This window comes from Rhizophagus irregularis, chromosome 11 (assembly GCF_026210795.1).
Source record: "Rhizophagus irregularis chromosome 11, complete sequence".
Classification (NCBI taxonomy): Eukaryota; Fungi; Glomeromycota; class Glomeromycetes; order Glomerales; family Glomeraceae; genus Rhizophagus; species Rhizophagus irregularis.
Window position 1 is genome coordinate 5132135 of NC_089439.1, and position 21279 is coordinate 5153413.

Below are 21279 nucleotides of genomic sequence, written 5' to 3' on the forward strand. Positions count from 1 at the left end.
TAGGTATTACCACTTTATTAAGTTATTTTAAATACTTTTTTTAAAAAAAAAAACAAATTCTGAAATACTGTATATATACAGTATATACATGTATGAAATAAAATCCGATTGTTGGTTTATTATTTAAACACTTTTTTTAAAAAATTGAACTATATACACATAAAATAGAATTTCGGCCTGCCGAATGAGCACACATTGAGCTATATTATTGGTTTCATTTCATCCGCTAGAATTGTAATATTTGGTTTCATTTCATCCCAAAGTTTAGTGCCCTTATCCGAGGTGGTAGTATCGTCTGATATACCAAGATTTGGAAAAAACTCTAAAAGGTTCACAAAATGAAAGGTCGGCGTTGATTTTTTACATGTATCATTACATGTATTTATTTTTTCATTTGTACCTATTTTCTCATTTAGTGTATTCGGTGGCATTCTCTTATCTTTATTGCACCACTTCCTTATCCAATCTATTATTTTTCTGTACTAAAAAAAAATAAATAAATAAATAAATTTACTTGCTCTTTACGAATAAAAAAAAATTATTTTTAATAATTAAAACATACACAAACTGATAAATGTGGCGACAGTATCAACGACATGATTTTTTTTTTTTTGAAAAATATTTATTGTTATTTGATAGTAAATGAGTTCAAGTAGAAATTCTTTGATTTAATTTTTTTAATCTTTATTTTCAATATTTGAATTATTCGAGGGAAAAAAAGGGTAAAAGAGAATGAAAGATAAATAATATCACCTTATATATATATATATAATTATTATAATTATCGTATTGGATAAACGCTATTTAAATCTAATCTCATGGGAAAATTGTATGACAAATAATATAATTTAAGCAAATAAATCGATTCAATCCACATAGGGGTAAATTATTACATAATTATTCAATTGTTTAAACTTTATTTTACAATAAATACAAAAATAAATAAAATAAAATCTTATGATACTTAATAAGAAAATGATCTGATTAGGCTAAATTTTCATTGTCAATCTATCGAAGTCAATCCACATGGATCGGCAAATTGTTCCACTCAAATTTAAAGTCTATCAAATGATCAACATTCACTCAAAACAATGACGCTATTGAACTTGATTAAATATTGTTTATTGAATGGAATAAAAATGGATTAAACATGTTTAGGGAGCGATTATACATTATTAATTTACAATCTTGTCTCACAACATTATTTACTGGTCAATTATTTGTAAATTAAGCAATAATCGTATTTATAATAAAAGAGAAAAAAAAAATCCTATTTTATCTATGTATTAGTCAGTATTAATAATCTTAAACTTTGATAAAAAAAGTATTTTTTAAAATAAATTTATGAATATGTAAAATAAATATGAAAAGCCTTACTATGGTACGATTCCACATTTAAATTGACCGCAGCAAAGAATTATAACACTTAAAATGAAAAAAAATTTTTATTTATTTATTTTATGTCAAAATGAAAGCTTTTTTTGTAATACATCTCTGAAGCACGTGTACCAGTACTTCATAGTACCTGACACTTGGCATAATGATCAATTATGTCGCAGATCGGTCTGGATTTTACAAATGATGTGAGCTGATCTTATCTAATTTAGTATGAATCTTTCTTTTTCATTGATTTAATACCAAATTCGTTCTCATTTTGCTTGATTAACATTTGATAATAAATAATGGCTTATTATGATTTGTGTCCATACAGTAATGTTTATTTACATTATAATAAAGTTTGGCGATGCAAAGATGCAAATGTAATATTTATATTGTTCAAATATAGTCCAAATTAAATTACTGGTCTGACATAAACAAGAGGATTATGATAGTAAAAAAATTTTTTTTTTATTAAGATAATTACATATTAATTTTTAAAATAATTTTTTTTTTAAGTTTTTAAGAAAATATAATTAAAAAAAAAAGAAAAAGAAAAAAGAAAAGAAAAATAAAAATAAAAATAAAAATAAAAATAAAAATAACAAATTACGAAAAAAAGAAAATATAAAGATTACAGCTAAAATAATAAATTACTAGTCTAACACTTATTTATCTAAATCCATATCTTCATTTTTATCATTTTCATCTTCTTTATTCAACAGGTATCGAAGTTCAAGTTTTTCTTGTTTGGTGTAAGTTCCAGATTCATTAATTGGAAAAGCGAGTTGGTCATTTCTTTTAACTAATCTTTTGGTACGCCTTTTATTAGAGTTCCAAACATTTTTAAGACTATTTCGCGAGCGTAATTTACCAAATTCCGTTTGCACCTTAGGTTGTAAACCCTTCCATGGAATTTGGGATGGAATAGAGCCGTTTGTTCTTAGATATTCTTCAACCAATTCGCAAATACGTTTTCTCTCTTCCGGAGGAATAGGTCCCTTGACGACTATATAAATTGAATGAGAGGTTAATTCAATCATTTAATAAAAAAACCAAATAGAATTTTTAAAACTTACGGCAAGGATCAAGCATATTCCAATAACTAAAATTTATAAAATAAAAAGTTAATTAATTTATTTTTTTAAAAAAAATCACTCGTAATAAATGAATTGATAACTTACTAGTCACAAATAGCTTTTGAATTATAGTCATAGTTACAACTATCCTTTAATTTTATAGCCAATATTTTAAAAGGATTACTAGGTTTTCTTTCTTTTTTCCAGTCTTCCATATAATCTACTATAATTTTCTTACCCTAAAAAGTTAAAAATTAATTTTAAAAATGGGAATATTTTTTTCTTTCATTAAATTTTAAATTTGTTCTATAACATACCTCTTCACTTATTGTTTTATGTATTCTATTGGTATTCTTCCTGAGGGCAACATCCTTATTCACTTCTTCAGTACTTTCGCTATCTTCAACACTCTTATCGTCATCAATTTTTTCGTGGTCTTTTATATCGTGGTCAGCAAAGTCGTGGTTTTTCATCTCCATTTTGTTTTTTTTTTAAAAAAAAGGTTTTTTGTTTGATTTACTAAACAAAAAGAAAATAGTATGAAAAAAAAAGGATAAAAGATAAAGAGCGATCGAGCACTTTTTATAAAAGAAATCGTGTGACACATAATAGAAGGATAAACGATATTTAGATTATGTATTGTTAAATATTTTTGGGAAAATGATCACAAGAGGATCTACCGAGGGGGGGTAAAAACAAAAAAATTGCATTTTCATTTATTCATTGTTGAAATTGTTGAACTAAATGTTAAATAATACAACAATATTAAACTTTATTTTACAATAAATGCGGTCAGTATAAAAAAAATGAAGATCCGATTTGTTAATCATTTTTAACATTCATTGTAAATTACTAAATTGATTTACCAAATTAGATAATTGTATATCTTTTGATCGGTTCCAAATAAAGATTTGTAATGTATGTAATGACTTGATGACATGAGACAATTATTCATATGAATAATGATCATTGATATCCTGTACTTTTGACAATGGTGTACTACTAGATGTAGATTTGAGTAGATGATCATATAAATAATAATATATAAAAAAATTAATGCACATCATTTCCTAACCCGAGTTTTAATTGAAGTCTATTGAGTGATCTCATGACCTTGACCTGACCAATTCCTTTTTTAGATGCAGGACCGATTGATTAAGTCATTATTTTCATTTAAAATTAGCGACATTTAATTTTACTGGTTTTACAATTATTGATATGCAAAAAAAATAATTTATTCATTGTAAATTCATAATAATAAAATTTTTTAGGTACTACCTAAAAATTCTTTTCGATCTCATTATTGTTAAAAAAATTTTTTTTTTTGGTCCAACATTTAAAATTTACTTTGTTAATTTACGGCCAAATAATAAAATCGATCCAATAATATAATGAAATTTAAATAAGTTCGAAAAAAATTTTATTATTTTAAATATTAAAAATATTAATTACATGTTTTGTCGTTATGTAAATAAAAAGTTTTTTAAATTTAATTTTAAATTAATTTTGAAGTTAGATTGTTATCATATTCATGAAAAAGTTATAATATTAGAAAGAATATGTGCCGTGAAATTTGTCTTTTCTTACGATTCCATTTGGATTTAAGAGCATTTCGTAATTTACCATATTTTCTTTGAATTTTACTTTGTAAAAGTTCCCATCGAATTACGTCACAATCTTCATAAATGTAGCTTTTCTCACTATATGAGAATGGATCATGATTAACTATGCAGACTAAACAGAAGGAAACGGAAAAAACAAAAGAAGTTAATTTAAATTTTTTTTAGATAAATAAATATATAAGTCTATAGGTAATTAACTTACCAAATGGATCCATACAATTTATTTTCTCCTCCTAAAAATTAAAAATAACAATTGTTATTCTCGTTGAAATAAATAAATAAATGAATAAATAAATATTATCACTTTAATTAACATACAGTGAGATTAGATTGTGGTGTTCTTTCATCATCTTCATTAAGAATAGGAAGATATTCTGTATTTGGTGTATTATATAGCCGCGAAATTTGTCTTCTCATACGATTCCATTGATATTTAAGATAATTTCGTAAACAGAATTTACCCCTTCGAAACACGTCACAATCTTCATAAATGTAGCTTTTCTCACTTTCTGAGAATGGATCATGATTAACTTTGCCGACTAAACAGAAGGAAACGGAAAGAACAAAAGAAGTTAATTTAATATTTTTTTTTAGATAAATAAATAAGTCTATAGATAATTAACTTACCAAGTGGCTCCATACAATTTATTTTCTCCTCCTAAAATTCAAAATAACAATCGTTATTCTCGTTGAAATAAATAAATAAATTAATAAATATCACTTTAATTAACATACTGTGAGGTTAGATTGTGGTGTTCTTTCGTCATCTTCATGAAGAGTAGAAAGATATTCTGTATCTGTAATACACTTCCGCGAAATTTGTCTTCTCTTACAATTCCATTGGTATTTAAGATCATTTCGTAAACGGAATTGACCATATTCTTTTTGAATTTCATTTTGTAAAAGTTCCCATCGAATCATGTCACTATCCTTATCCTTTAGACGACTACTAACCCATTCATAAATGTAGTTTTTCTCACTATCTGTGAATGGACCACGGTTAACTTGGTTGACTAAACAGAATAAGAGAAGTTAATTTAAATTCTTATAAATAAATAAATAAATGGTATAATTAACTTACTAAGTGGCTCTAAATAATTTGTATATCTCATTTTGCTATTAAAAATTATGATTTTTTTTTTCTGTCAAAAAATTTTTTTATATGATTTATGAACGAAATTAATGCAACCTTTATAAATCGTATTTATTAATATTTATTAAAATAATGTACTACTATGGGGTATGTACCATACATATATTAGATTGTAGATTATAGATTATCTAGTTAACACAATTACGTTTACAGTACCATTTTACCTTTCATGTACCACCCCTCGGAAATTTTTTAATAATGTTGATCATTTCAATTATAGTGACATTTTGTTATGTTACGCAATATATTTTATAATAAAGCGTCTTGTTTAGAAATTTTGATCGAAAAAAAGAATGTAAAAGTATTTTATTCTGTCTAAAATATTTAAGTAATAATAATATAAACCTATAATAAAATAATCCGGTGCTGTCATTATATTTAAAAATTATATTTTTTTGGGGTTTTCATACACTATTTAGACGGATTTATAAGGAATTGAATTGCATGTTTTCCTTTATCCTCAATTGCATATTCAACATCGGTTTTATCATATTTAAGCTCATCCTCACATTCACATTCACCTTCATTTTTATCATCTTCCTTTTTAAGATTGCTACTTTTAGCCTCAAGTTGTCTTTTTTTAACGTTCCAGATGTTTTTGAGTTCATTTCTCGCGCGAAATTTACCAAATTTCGTTTCCATCTCAGCTTGTAAAAGCGTCCATTGAATATTACCATTTTCTTGATATTTATTTGCCCATTCATAGATATGATCCTTCTCTTCTTTAGAGTAAGGTGAATGTTCAACTAAAATAATTAAGATAAAATGTTAATTTAATTCTTTAAAAAAGAACACAGAATTTTAAGACTTACGGCGTGGATCAAGGATATTCCACCAACTAAAATTTATAATGTAAAAAAAATTTTTAATTTTCTTTTTTATTTTAAATTAATAAAATTATCCATAAAAATTACTTACTAATCACAAATTGCTTTTGATTCAAAGTTAAGCTCGTGCTCGTCTTTTAATTTTTTAGACAATTCTACAAAAGGTGTTTTAATTATTTTTCCTTTTTTTTCCCACTCAGCCATATAATTTTTTATAGTTTTATTTCCCTACAAATAATTAAATTAATTTTTTATGAAATTCGAATTTCATATTATAAAATAAATTTGATTTGACATACGTCCGAATTTATTTTTTTGTATATTTGATTTCTCTTTATCGATTTTTTTATAAATTTCCCCATTTTGTATATATTTGCAGCACTGTACAGTGTATCAATTAATTAATAGGAAATCTTTCACTTTGTTTAAAGAATGAAAGGCCTTCTTTATCCTTTTTATATTCTAATCTTCGTAGTAAATTATCTAATTCGTTCATTGGTCTTTACTTGACTGATCGGTAATCGGTATTACATCGCAATAATTTATTATTGTCATTGTTTATTTCAATATTGAACTCGTACACTAAATTTTGGTTTGTCAATATCCACCTGACATTACTGTAATACTCGTGATGAAAATCACTAAATATTTATTTTCCCATTTAAGTAAATTAATTACAAAAGAGATTGTGCAATATGTAACGTTACATTATCAAGGAAATATTTTTTTCATAAATGAGCCCCAATTACTATTGTTTTTTAGATAGATAGATTATTTGTTTATGTGTTACATACAATTATCTCTGCCATCGTCCAAATATTAGAATACGGAATAAATGAGAAAATCATTTGAATAAGATGCTGATATTAAAAAATATTAACATGCATGCATATATTGACTATATCGTCATATATTTTTATGAAATAATGTATTGTTTTGCTTTGACCATTGCCCCATTACCCCCCTGATTAATGGATTGTTGATTTATAATAAATATGCAAATCATGTCGATTTCATTATCCCTTAAGGGTAGAGTCAATGTCGATCATTTTTATTATAGTGCACATGGCGAATTTTTTTTTGGTTTTTTTGTGTAACAAAAACAATAATAAATCAGATTTATTGTAATTTCTGCTAAAATTATTTTACAAAATAATACCATGTTTGCATATTAGCATTTGCTTGTGCACCAGGTACTACACCTATTACAACAATACTACTAGATAAACCTTTACTACCTTCAAATGTTTTTCGCAATATAATTTTTTCTTGAACTAAACCACGAACTACTAAATCTGCTAAGGCAAACTGAACTAATTCCTTCATTTTCAATACTTTTCTTTTTTCAGTTGGATATACTGGCAAATTATCCCATTTTTTTGCTTTATTTTCGCAGTTTTACCACCTCTAAACACGTCTATTATATCATCTGGACAAATTTGTTCACCCCTCTCTTGCGTAAGATACTTTACACAGGTCGAAATATGAAAAATCAGTCATCAATCGGTCATATGACTGATTGGTGACTGATTGGTTACCTATTAGTGACCGATTCTTTCAATCTGTTACCTATCGGTCACCAACCAGGCATAGATTGTCAATCAGTCACCAATCGGTCATATGACCGATTGGTGACTGATTGATTGCTGATTTGTTTACAATATTTGATTTACATATTAAAGTTAAAAAATTAGCATTATAGTCTTATAAAGCAAGTTAAATTATACTTAATCTGAACTTTTGAGTTTATTTTGATAAATATATTAAGTTTATTATTGACAATCAGTCACCAATCGGTCACCAATCTGACATAACCGATTGGTGACTGATTGGTTACTGATTGGTTTACAATATCTGATTTTTATATTAAAGTCAAAAAATTAGTATTATAGCTTTATAAAGCAAGTCAAGTTATGCTTAATCTGAGCTTTTGAGTTAGAGATGCGATCCGAAATCCGAAAATTCGGATCATCCGCCTATCCATCCGATCCGAACGGATAATGGATGCATCCGGATGGATTAAGGATATCCGTTTTAATCCGAAACAGCATCCAATGATCGTACAGAGATGCACAATAGCTCATTCGAATCGTCGTAATGAGACGATTTGAATGAGCTATTGTGCATCTCTGTACGATCACTAGATGCCGAGATATTCGGCAAAACGTAAAATTTTGCATGATCGTAAAATAAAAATGCCGATGTTTCACGTTTTGCCGAATATCTCGGCATCCAACGATCGTACAGGGATGCACAATAGCTCATTCGAATCGTTGCACTTAGACGATTCGAATGAGCTATTGTGTATCTCTGTACGATCACTAGATGCCGAGATATTCGGCAAAACGTAAAATTTTGCATGATCGTAAAATAAAAATGCCGATGTTTCACGTTTTGCCGAATATCTCGGCATCCAACGATCGTACATGGATGCACAATAGCTCATTCGAATCGTTGCGCATAGACGATTCGAATGAGCTATTGTGCATCTCTGTACGATCACTAGATGCCGAGATATTCGGCAAAACGTAAAATTTTGCATGATCGTAAAATAAAAATGCCGATGTTTCACGTTTTGCCAATTATCTCGGCATCCAGTGATCGTACAGAGATGCACTATAGCTCATTCGAATCGTCTCAATGCAACGATTCGAATGAGCTATAGTGCATCTCTATACGATCGTTGGATGCCGAGATACCCAAAAATTTGAAGTTAATCTGGATTATCCGAATTTAATCCTATGATAATCCGGATTGATCTGTGCAGATCACGGATTGTAAAATTTCATCTGGATCGCATCTCTATTTTGAGTTTGTTTTGATAAATATATTAAATTTACTATTGACAATCAGTCACCAATCGGTCACCAATCTGACATAACCGATTGGTGACTGATTGGTTACTGATTGGTTTGCAATATCTGATAGTTTTCAAGAATTTAGGATTTTTATTTATTCTTTAATATGAAAATCGGCTACCAAATGAATAGCCAATTAGTGACTGATTGGCTTAAAAAAACATTCATTTAATAAAGATAAACAGCATTCCGATTTACAAATTTTTTAATTGTAAATATTGAGAAAAAAAATTATTTCCGGATCGTATTATTTGTCCGAAAACCTGTTCGTAGTCGGTAAATTGATAAGTCAAATAGTCAGCAATCGGGTAGCAATTGGTTAACAATATTGCTGATCAACTTCTTTTCCTGCAATTTGTGTCACTCTGAATTGAGTGAGATGTGATCCGTAATCTAGATCATTATCCGATTTGAAAAAAAAAATTCTTTTTTATGGACGAAAAAAATTGCCAGACTTTGAGAATTGAGGTAAGGGAGGGCTGAGCAAGGGAGAAGGTTTTTCTTTTTTTTTTAAATATATTTTTTTCTTTTTTGTAGTGTTGCTATGGGAAGGGTTCGTATGAGATATCTGATAGAAAATTTTTTTTCAGAAATTTCCTAAGATTTGTATAGGATATTTTTGATAAATAGAGATTTTTTTTTTTTTTTTTTTTTTTTGATTTCTACGCATTTGTATGGGAAGAGTTCGTATGGAATATTTTGAAAGATTTTCTAAGAGTTTGTATAGGAAGAATTTGTATGAGATTCTTTGATAGAAAATTTTTTAAGAGATTTTCTAAGAGTTCGTATGGGAAGAGTTCGTATGGGATATCTGAGAGAAAATTTTTTTAAGAGATTTTCTAAGAGGTCGTATGGGAAGGGTTCGTATGGGATATCTGATAGAAAATATTTTAAGAGTTTTTCTAAGAGTTCATATGGGAAGGGTTCGTATGGGATATCTGATAGAAAATTTTTTTAAGAGATTTTCTAAGAGTTTATATGGGAAGGGTTCATATGGGATATCTGATAGAAAATTTTTTTGAGAAATTTCCTAAGATTCGTATAGGATATTTTGATAAATAGAGATTTTTTTTTTTTTTGAGATTTCTACGTGTTTGTATGGAAAGAGTTCATATGGAATATTTTGATAAAGATTTTCTAAGAGTTTGTATAGAAAGAATTCGTATGAGATTCTTTGATAGAAAATTTTTTAAGAGATTTTCTAAGAGTTCGTATGGGAAGGGTTCGTATGGGATATCTGATAGAAAATTTTTTTGAGATTTTCTAAGAACTATGTAAAGATCATCAAAAATCGGAAAATTTTTCGTGATACTAATGCAGCATACAGTATAAAAAAGGATTGATAAAAAAAAAATTAAAAAAATTTTTTTCTCTGTTAATTTCAAATATGGTAATATATTTCTCTCTTTTTTACTTTCTTATTTGACCAATTTATTTTAACTATACATTAGATTCGTAGATTCATATGGGAAGAATTCGTATAAGATTCTTTGATAGAAAATTTTTTTAAGAGATTTTCTAAGAGGTCGTATGGGAAGGGTTCGTATGGGATATCTGATAGAAAATATTTTTAAGAGTTTTTCTAAGAGTTCATATGGGAAGGGTTCGTATGGGATATCTGATAGAAAATTTTTTTGAGAAATTTCCTAAGATTCGTATAGGATATTTTGATAAATAGAGATTTTTTTTTTTTTTGAGATTTCCACGTGTTTGTATGGAAAGAGTTCATATGGAATATTTTGATAAAGATTTTCTAAGAGTTTGTATAGAAAGAATTCGTATGAGATTCTTTGATAGAAAATTTTTTAAGAGATTTTCTAAGAGTTCATATGGGAAGGGTTCATATGGGATATCTAATAGAAAATTTTTTGAGAAATTTCCCAAGATTCGTATAGGATATTTTTGATAAATAAAGATTTTTTTTTTTTAGATTTCTACGTGTTCGTATGGGAAGAGTTCGTATGGAATATTTTGATGATTTTCTAAGAGTTTGTATAGGAAGAGTTCGTATGAGATTCTTTGATAGAAAATTTTTTTAAGAGATTTTCTAAGAGTTCATATGGGAAGGGTTCATATGGGATATCTGATAGAAAATTTTTTTTGAGAAATTTCCTAAGATTCGTATAGGATATTTTTGATAAATAGAGATTTTTTTTTTTTGAGATTTCTACGTGTTTGTATGGGAAGAGTTCATATGGAATATTTTGATAAAGATTTTCTAAGAGTTGTATAGGAAGAATTCGTATGAGATTCTTTGATAGAAAATTTTTTAAGAGATTTTCTAAGAGTTCATATGGGAAGGGTTCGTATGGGATATCTGATAAAAAATTTTTTTGAGATTTTCTAAGAGTTCATATGGGAAGGGTTCGTATGGGATATCTGATAGAAAATTTTTTTTGAGAAATTTCCTAAGATTCGTATAGGATATTTTTGATAAATAGAGTTTTTTTTTTTGAGATTTCTACGTGTTTGTATGGGAAGAGTTCGTATGGAATATTTTGATAAAGATTTTCTAAGAGTTTGTATAGGAAGAATTCGTATGAGATTCCTTGATAGAAAATTTTTTAAGAGATTTTCTAAGAGTTCGTATAGGAAGGGTTCATATGGGATATCTTTGATTGATAGAGATTTCTTTTTTGTAAAATTTTTTAGGGTGTTTTTGATGGAAATTTTTTTTTTTTTTGAGATTTTCTAAGATTCGTATAGGAAATAGAGAATTTTTTTTTGAAATTTTCTAAGAATTTGTATGAGATATTTTTAATAGAGAATTTTTTAGAATTCGTACCATTAATTAAAAAACAATATACTTTTTATTAAATTTACATTAAATAAATTAAACAATTTTAAAAAAATTTAGGTCTCTGAAAGTCTAAGTTAAATTTTAATACAAATTTAAAAGTGAGAGACGGTAAAAATTGAAATTTTTTCTGGAGATGCGATATTTATCTATTATTAACCAATTAAAATTCGGTCTGATCTTTATGCACGTGACCTGATCTTAACATGCATATAAATTACCAAACTCGAGTTTGTTTATTTTTCAAAAAATATACACGCTCTTTCTTTTCTGTTTGTTTTTTTCTTATTCTCTTTACATTTTACAGGTATATTAATTATTGTATTTTTGTCATTAAATTTATTGTACTGACTATATTTTATTTTATAATATTAACTTTATCACTTTTTAATATTACTAATGTAATGTTATATTTCTTTATTTTTACTAACATCATCATGTATTTTTCTTTTTTTTATATATTTTATCAAACTCTTCATAATACTAACTGTATTTATTATTTATTTGTACTTTACTACGGTTACTAACTTTTTATATTTACTCTTTACTATTTATTAAATATTACTAACTTTATCAGTTATATACTAACATCTGTTTTTAAAAAAGATTATGAATGGTTTTTATTTTAAATATTAATTATTTATGTTTATTTACACTACTTATTAATATAAATAAATAAAGACACTATGTATTTTATTATTTGTAGAGTTTATAATTTTAATAAATATTATTATGTGCTGTAATAAATTTTATTATTGGTTATATGATTACTACTAGAAAATTTTACCAATTGGTTATTTGACCATAAATTGACCTATAAATTGACCATAAATTGACCATAAAATTGACCATAAAATTGACCATAAATTGACCATAAATTAACCATAAATTAACCATTAATTGACCATTAATTTACCATTGATTGACTATAAATTGACCATCGATTGACCATAAAATTAACTATCATTCGTCACCAATCGGTCACCAATCGGTCACCAATCTGTCACCAATCTGTTACCAATCGGTTACCAATCTGTCATAAATCTGTCACCTATCTGTCAACAATCAGGCAGCCTGATAGGTGACTGATTGGTGTCAGATTTTGGCGGAAATCAGGTATCAATCGGGCAGCCCGATTGGTATCAGATTGGTAAAATCAGGCATCAATCAGGCATCAATCAGGCACCCGATTGGTGACTGATTGGTGACTGATTTGACACTTTTCAACCTGTGTTACTACTTCTAACAATTTTTTAATCTCTTCTTTACCATCAAGTAATTTTGGTTTATTGGCAATTCAATTAATGCAGTTATCACATTTTTCATATACAGGCGGTTTTACTTCATCTGGCCATGCACAGGTCGAAAGATGCCAAATCAGTCACCAACCAGGCATCAATCGGGTATCCGATTGATGCCTGGTTGGTAACTGATTTTTTCAATTTGATACCAATCGGGCTGCCCGATTGATAGTTGATTTCTGCCAAAATCCGACAACAACCGGCTATCATCTGGGCTGCCCGATTGGTGACAAATTGAGAGTCAATTGATGGCTGAACGATGGTCAATTAATGGTCAATTGATAACTGATTGATGACTTATTGGATTTGCTTAATCCGACAGCAATCGGGCAGTATCTGATTAATGACCGATTGGTAGCGTATTAATGACCGATTGATAATGTATTGATGACTGATTAATAGCTGATTTGTAATAGCCGATTGGTAAAATCAGTTTTATAAAATGTTTATGATGCACCTATTTTATTTATTATATATTTATTTACGCATTATTAATTACAAATTATTAAAAACAATGGTTTTAATTCCAGCCTACATGCGCTTTATTAATTACAATTTACAATATATTCAAAAATTTGATTGTACAATCATAGTTGTAAATATAATTTATTTCAAATGGGAACTTATATCAATGTATACAATCATAATAAAAGTAATATGATTAAGCAAAAATCGGTACGTTTTTGTTTCTGATTGTTCTGATTGCTAACAGGAACGAATTTAAAAATAAAGAATTAATAAATGTTATACATTAAACGAACAAACAAGTTATTAGAAATAAATGGTGATGAAATCTTGCTTACCAAACTCCTAACGAATGTCCGTCAGAAATCGAGTTTTCCGATTACTGAAAGTAGGAACAGCTTAAAGACCATCATGTTAATCATCGAATGAATGAAATTCGTCAAAATCGATAGATATACAAATTCGTTTCTAAAAATGAAATAAAATACGGTTCATTTCTGATTTTTTGAGAAATCTTGCGAATTAGAATATGAATAAGGGCGTACATTAATCGATCAATCAACATGAGCAACTATTTAATAAAGAACCGCTGACAAATGCAATAATTAATTTTCGCTCCTCGGCACAGTACTTCTACATTTCGTCAGAAATCGAGTTATCCAATTGCTGAAAGTAGGAGCAATTTAGATCTGACCGAAACGTTAATTATTGACACGTTAAATATCTCAAACGAATTGTGCTAAGAATGAACTCACCTTTAATAAAGTTCATCAAAATCGGTAAATACACAATTCGCTATTGATCGCAGAAAATATGTCGGTAGGGTGAGAATCGGCAGTGTTTTTGATTTTTCAAGAAATCTCGCGTATTAGCTAATCTTACAAAATATGAGTAGTAAGGTGTACGTTAATCAATCAATCAACGCAACCATCAAATGGCACGACCACTACATCTTCACCGCTAACAAACTGTAGACTTTTCGCTCCTTTTGATATACATGAAAAAATACACATAACTATGTTATATATCAAAAAAAAAAAAGCATACCTATTTGTACCATTAGCCCACCATAAAACTGGTCATAGTTACTGATATCAGAAATCGAGTTTGCCGATTGCTGAAAGTAGGAGCAATTTAAAGATACCGTCACGTTAATTATCTAAACGAATTGTGCTAGGAATGAACTCACCTTTAAAGTTCGTCAAAACCGGTAGTTACACTTCGCTTCTGATTGAAGAAAATGAATTTAAAAATATATGTCGGTAGGGTGAAAATCGGCAGTATTCATTTCCGATTTTCGAGAAATCTCATGTATTAGCTAATCCTACAAAATATGAGTAAGGCATACGTTAATCAATCAATCAACGCAACCATTAAATGGCACGATCATTATTACATCTTCACCGCTAGCAAACTGAAGGCTTTTCGCTCCTTTTGATATACATGAAAAAATACACATAACTATGTTATATATCAAAAAAAAAGCATACCTATTTTACTCCATTAGCCCACTATAAAACTGGTCATAGTTACTGATATCAGAGATTGAGTTTGCCGATTGCTGAAAGTAGGAACAATTTAAAGATACCGTCACGTTAATTATCTAAACGAATTGTGCTAGGAATGAACTCACCTTTAAAGTTTTTCAACACCGGTAGATACACTTCGTTTCTGATTGCAGAAAATGAATTTAAAAATATATGTCGGTAGGGTGAAAATTGGCAGTGTTCATTTCCGATTTTTGAGAAATCTCATGTATTAGCTAATCCTACAAAATATGAGTATATCAATCAATCAACGCAACCATTAAATGGCACGACCACTACATCTTCACCGCTAACAACAAACTGAAGGCTTTTCGCTCCTTTTGTCTTTGAAGTATCCGTTACGAGATAGTATTCCCAACGTGTGATTTTACAAAAAATGTCCGCCCTTGATGTGGAAGGTACTTAGGAACCACCTCGTCTCCCGATTAATGAGACCCTAGATCAGAGGAGGCTAGCCTATCAGGTACAAGCACCTTACAACTTCATCCCTAGGTAGTCAAAAATCTCGGGTGGTTCCAGACCACAGCGTACTATATGTAAAAATATGCATGAAAAAAAATACATAACTAGAATGTTATATCAAAAAAAAGTATACCTATTATTACTTACCATAATACCATTAGACCCATCAGTCAGGCTTGCCTCTAAATGAAGTTTATCAAAATCGGTATATATACATTTCATTTCTGATCGCTGAAAACGAATAAAGTTTATTTCGTTAGAAGTGAAGATCAGTACAAATATTCGCTTACCATTTTTAAAGTTACACTCAGTAAAATGAAAATCGAAAGAAATATGCATTGTCGTTCTATATTTCACTTCGATTGAGTGTGAGGAGCAAAGAAGTATTAAATTCATCAAAAAATCGGCATGTTCTCGCACCTATAAAAACAGGAGGATATTTGAAACACAACTCAATGAAACCTGTTTTACAAAAAGGAAATAGTGAAGGTTAGCGATAAATAACAGTTTCCGTATCTGTCTCCAGAATAAAATTGGAATATTCCCATTCACGATTGTTGAATGTGAAAGTGCTTATTATTATTAATTTGTTATAAACTCGTACAGCTGAGTAACTGACATACCAGTATGTCAACCATTTCAACCATTGTCAGTGAACGAGTCCAATAATTTCACACCATATATTATGGGCGTAGAAAGTAAACGGTGATATAATAAGCAAAAATAAACAAAAAATAGGCAACGCATTCGTAAGATGGTATAAGAAAAATTCGCAAATAGGCAAAACGGCAAAAGAAGAAAAATTCGCAAATAGGCAAACGGCAAAAAGAAGAAAAATTCGCAAATAGGTAAAAAGGTTTTGTTGTAAACAAAATGTGCTTATTTCCATATTTATCGTAATCAAACAGAGATCTGGCCAATCAGATTAAATTTCGATGATCCAGATCACTAATCAAATTGGACTATTTGCGTATTATAACAATATATTTGCAAATACGGATACCGATTTATTAGTTAGCCCGACTCGTGAAATTTACAAAATTTAGCAACTTTGCGTATATATGTCGATTTCTAAATTAATGTCAAAAATAATCTGGCTGGTAATCCGCAGCTAGATTAGCTTGATATATCGGTATATCGGTATGATTGTCAGTTGATGAAATCAAATAAAAAAATTAGGTATTGTGAAAATTGAACCAAAAAGGTTGTCTCAGTCTTTAATTTCTTTTCAATCTGTTTGACTCAAGCATTATATTTACTGATATATTTATTAAATTTACTGATATATTTATTAAATTTACTGATATATTTATTTATATTTATTAAATTTACTGACATATTTCATTTATTTTGTAATTTACTAATCGCCTTGGCAACTGGATTTTTTAATGGCCCATCGTAGCCTGATTTCGTCCAACTAGGCGCGCTATTCGGCGCCGTTTCTTCAACGTACTCACTAGGCTTGTACACCCGTTCACGCTTTTTGTCGCCTTTTGTTGTATTACTGTCAACATAGTACAAAAATCTGCGCAGCTTTGTTTTAAAATGAATTAGCATATGCCAGTTATATGTAACCCATTTCAATAAATTCACTTACAGTACTGGAGCGCCATCGCAGGTTATGCATGACGATTATGTTTTGCTCGTCCTCGCTTTCTGAAATTTCTGGGCTATGATAGCCGTTTTCTGTGATTATTGGCCGCAATTCTTCGTTACTGAACTTTTCAATCAACGGATCATTAATTTTTTTTAAATTGTTGATCATCTTTGATCTTTTTTTCTTTTCTATTTTATAAAAAACTCGTAAATAAATAATGATGATTAGGATGATTAGTAAAATATAACATTTATATTTACCTCCGATCATCGTGAATTTTGGTGTTTCCGTCCTGTTTCTTTCTTTATATCATTTTCTGATTTATTTTTGACCCGAAGATTGTCCCTTTTGTGGCGGTGCCGCTGATGGATCATCTCGTATATGACACCTTAGTAGTATGAAAACCCCAATTCTGGCTCACTTCCACCATATAATCTAAAATACTACTACTTTATATAATCTAATTACCACCATCATATAACTTAATTACCATCATATAATCCACCTACCACTTTTAATATAATTTAACTACCACTTTATATAATCTAGTTACCACCATCATATAATTTTAATTACCACCATATAATCCACCTACCACTTTTCATATAATCTAGTTACCATCATATAGTTTTATTACCACCATACAATTCTATTACCACCACACAATCTGAAAAAATTAACCGAACAAGAAATAGGATTTCAAAGCCAACGGAGCCAAAAAAGGTAAGGAAATATTAACCCATCCAGGAAACCAGCCATGGAGTCAATAGAGCGGAATAGCAAGGCAAGCAATTACCCTTATACCGAGAAAAAATGTAATTGAATAAAAGATTCACATATAAAAGACTTACAAGATGTCACAATACAGACCATTACTAAGACGTATACTAGGCCAGTTTGAACTCAACATAGAAGAATGGGTAAAGGAAATAATGTGGTATTTAGATATAGCATATTTAAAAGCTTTAGATTCCGAATTTAGCAAAGAAAGTATGTTAGTATCTGGATTAGAAGAGCTAGTAGAAATATTTGATGAGATGTTAGAAGGTGATGATATATGGATACATCCATCACTTTTATCACGAATAAGATATTCTATTCTACCAGATGAGATGGCAATATATGAAAGATTTTCAGATATCATTAAGAACTTCTCAGAGGATAAAGAATTAGCATATGCATTATTAGACTTAGTAGAAATATTATCAAAAAAGAAACCTACAACATTCAACATTATAGATTACAATATACAAAGAATATTCACGAATCCTAATGATGAATATAGAAATGAATTCAGCATCTACCATATTAAAGGAGATGAAGATATGGATGAAGACACAGATGAAGACATAGATGAAGTAGAGCAGAATGAATTCAATGAATACTATCAGAATCTTGCACCGATCACCGAGAGTCAGCTGGATAGACTAAAAAATGAGTTGGCTATAACTCTATGTGACGAATGTCTTATGCCAACAAGAAGTCAGGAATGCGATTGCTGGATTTTACAAATAGAGGGTTTTTAGTTTTCAGTGAAACCATTTTTTTTACCTCTCACAATCTGGAATAGGTGCATCACAAATAAAATCCCCAAAATCATTCGGATTAGAAAACAACTTCTGTAAGAACTTATAAACCATATCAGCATCCAATTCAGTCTTAGTGCCAAATATATTAACCTTACCAGATTTAGGCCAGATATGTACCCGAATCTTTGAAGTAAAGATTATAGCAATTTTAGAATGAATATCACCTGCATCATTCTTAATATACTTTATCGGAAAGGGAAGAATCTCACGAATACCATCTATAGATTCTAAAGCATATGCTAAGGTAGAAAGATTAATAAACTTATCACCCCCAATATTAATCACAAATTTATAATTGTGCAGGAGAGCCTTATTTCCACCCACAAGTTCTACAGAAGAAAATTCAGGTAAGGAACATTCAGAAAGGTAACGTAAGAAGATAGCAACAGGATCAAAAGACCCGAAAACTTGTATACTACCAGATTTAGGAAAATAACGAATAGTATGTACAGTATCAGCTAAGATGATAACAAACTCAATGCATGCATTAAAAGTGCTACCATCCCCTGTACGTCGCCGTCTATTTAATGGATTGTCAGGTGTACTTCGTCTGCATCGCCTCTCACCTTTTGGTTTAGACAAGTACTGTTCATAACCCTCAAAAGCTTTATGAATAAAGTTGCTATTAATGGCAATAACATCCTTAGTAGGTTCAAGCTTATGACCAAGCACAGTGTAATCAAGCCCTTCAACATTGATCTTAAATTCAGTAACAGTAAGAGATGGAGTAAGTTCACTAAAAGTAAGCATGTCTGGTTTTTTCTATTGATAGAAAAGAAATGTTCAAATTATTTTATCCTAAGAAAAAATCTAATTAAATAAAACTTCTTCATCAATATCTCATATGAGATACCATGACAAACAATAGCTTACCTTTCGAACTTTTAGAAAAGATATTCAAAACTTCATATGAAGGTACTTACTCCCGTTGGCATTATCTTTGCAATTATGCATTAGTGTGTCGAAAATGGGCTGTAGTAGCAAACTCTCTCCTATGGGGTGAAACAGACCTTTATAACCTCTATAATATTAAGGAGTTCCAAATGTACAAACATCTCACAAAACCAGGGACAGTATGTGGAAAATATATCAGAAAGCTTAATATGGATGGAGTATTATTATGGCCTATCTGTATTGTAAAAATGCTACAAGCTTGCCCCAATATCCAGGAACTTAGCATAATAGATTATCAATACTATGGTGGAAAAGGTGACGTTAGAGATTTGCTAAGTGAAATCCTGCATATATTACCAAACCTTCAAAAGCTAGATATCAGATATAGTCGATATTTTAAAAATAGAAATGCCATTGAAAAACTCATAGAAACCCGTAAAGACCTAGAAATCAGAGTAACATGGCAAATGTAATATTTGTAAAGGCTAATCACTGCCAAAACATTTGGGCACTGCCCTGTTACTGCCCGTCACTGCCGAAAAAATTTGGGCACTGCCCTGTCACTGCCCGCCACTACCCATCATTGCCGCAGAAGTTTGGGAAACACATGGATTTTTCCTAGCAAGATGACGCTTTAACTTAGAGGGAAAGTCAAAACTTGCTCCACATAGATGACAGGTTAATCTTCCTCGAGAGTGTGAATTTTTTTTAAGTCGATAGTATCCATCTGCAAGGAAGTCACGTTAGTTTTCCGTTTATGTAGAGAAATTGGAATGGTAATTTTTTTACGTGATGATAGAGGGATGGTCAGTTGCCGATTTTGGAAATCTAGAATGACATTAGCACGATCAATCCAAGGTACACCTAGCAATAAAAAGTCCTTATCACTCTTAACAACCATAAAGTCATCTTCGATTTTTTTAGAGTTCTCCCCATCATATACAAGAATACCAAGACCATATACTGTCCCAATAGTATCAGATTTTGTTGCAACACCACTAAGGTCAGGAGCATTACTTCTATCAACATCAAGATTTAGGCGCTTTACAATATTGTTAGATATCAGAGAACTATCAGAACCAGTATCGAAAATTGTCGTAGGAATAACTAAAGATTTTTCACTCTCAGGTGCGACTACTTTGGTCTTAATAGTGACTACATCACTAGCAGACTTGCGGTTAACAATTCCAATACCTGCTATAGAAGACCATAAGTCATTATTACATATAACATCATCATTTTTACGGATTAAATTTGCAGCCATACTATTAGTTACAACTGAAATCATAGGATGAAGGATAGATGTGAAAAGGTCCTTAACATTATCCCAAACTTTTTCACGTGTTTTTATCGAGGGTTCTCCTTTAAGCTGACTGAGTACTGGTTCTTTATAATTAATGAATTTAGCATTCAGAGCATTGTAAGCAGATATAACAGTCTCTTTTGGTACAGCATTAACGAAGGATTGAACCAGAAGCTTTAAGAGTTGTATAAAAACCTCAAAGATAATACGCTGCCTTTCAAGTTGTGATTTTTTCTTATCAGTAGGCTTTTTATCTACACGTTTCCTTTCTGTAGGCTTTTTTTTTTAATCCATAGCAGGCATGTCTAGAGTCTGAATCACTATCAGAGGAGTCAGAGGAGTCAGAGGCGTCAGAAGAGTTAGAGGAATCAGAGGAGTCATGTGCATAATTTGTTTTCCTCTTTCCCT

The 21279-nt window shown here is 29.7% G+C and overlaps 7 protein-coding genes across 7 annotated transcripts; 1 reads left to right on the top strand and 6 right to left on the bottom strand.

Annotated features, from left to right (window-relative positions):
* Positions 1-200: 200 nt before the first annotated feature.
* On the bottom strand, positions 201-598 carry OCT59_003587 (uncharacterized protein; the record flags this gene model as incomplete). Its single annotated transcript, XM_066145710.1, has 3 exons — positions 201-322; positions 401-482; positions 563-598. The coding sequence occupies 3 exons, from the start codon at positions 596-598 to the stop codon at positions 201-203; spliced, it is 240 nt and encodes a 79-aa protein (XP_065996406.1).
* Positions 599-2045: 1447 nt separating this feature from the next.
* On the bottom strand, positions 2046-2935 carry OCT59_003588 (uncharacterized protein; the record flags this gene model as incomplete). Its single annotated transcript, XM_025319883.2, has 4 exons — positions 2046-2386; positions 2457-2482; positions 2562-2695; positions 2774-2935. The coding sequence occupies 4 exons, from the start codon at positions 2933-2935 to the stop codon at positions 2046-2048; spliced, it is 663 nt and encodes a 220-aa protein (XP_025172667.2).
* A 1061-nt stretch (positions 2936-3996) lies between these two features.
* OCT59_003589 (uncharacterized protein) lies at positions 3997-5190 on the bottom strand (the record flags this gene model as incomplete). The annotated part of the gene is made up of 6 exons (XM_025311345.1): positions 3997-4190; positions 4281-4311; positions 4397-4617; positions 4706-4736; positions 4814-5091; positions 5160-5190. The coding sequence occupies 6 exons, from the start codon at positions 5188-5190 to the stop codon at positions 3997-3999; spliced, it is 786 nt and encodes a 261-aa protein (XP_025172666.1).
* A 452-nt stretch (positions 5191-5642) lies between these two features.
* Positions 5643-6262, bottom strand: OCT59_003590 (uncharacterized protein; the record flags this gene model as incomplete). The annotated part of the gene is made up of 3 exons (XM_066145711.1): positions 5643-5977; positions 6044-6069; positions 6150-6262. The coding sequence occupies 3 exons, from the start codon at positions 6260-6262 to the stop codon at positions 5643-5645; spliced, it is 474 nt and encodes a 157-aa protein (XP_065996407.1).
* A 712-nt stretch (positions 6263-6974) lies between these two features.
* Positions 6975-7384, bottom strand: OCT59_003591 (uncharacterized protein; the record flags this gene model as incomplete). Its single annotated transcript, XM_066145712.1, has 2 exons — positions 6975-7080; positions 7218-7384. 2 exons carry the CDS (start codon positions 7382-7384, stop codon positions 6975-6977), a joined length of 273 nt encoding a protein of 90 aa, XP_065996408.1.
* A 9445-nt stretch (positions 7385-16829) lies between these two features.
* On the bottom strand, positions 16830-17253 carry OCT59_003592 (uncharacterized protein; the record flags this gene model as incomplete). Its single annotated transcript, XM_066145713.1, has 2 exons — positions 16830-17021; positions 17086-17253. The coding sequence occupies 2 exons, from the start codon at positions 17251-17253 to the stop codon at positions 16830-16832; spliced, it is 360 nt and encodes a 119-aa protein (XP_065996409.1).
* Positions 17254-17939: 686 nt separating this feature from the next.
* On the top strand, positions 17940-18611 carry OCT59_003593 (uncharacterized protein; the record flags this gene model as incomplete). The annotated part of the gene is made up of 1 exon (XM_066145714.1): positions 17940-18611. One exon carries the CDS (start codon positions 17940-17942, stop codon positions 18609-18611), a length of 672 nt encoding a protein of 223 aa, XP_065996410.1.
* Between the last annotated feature and the right edge of the window lie 2668 nt (positions 18612-21279).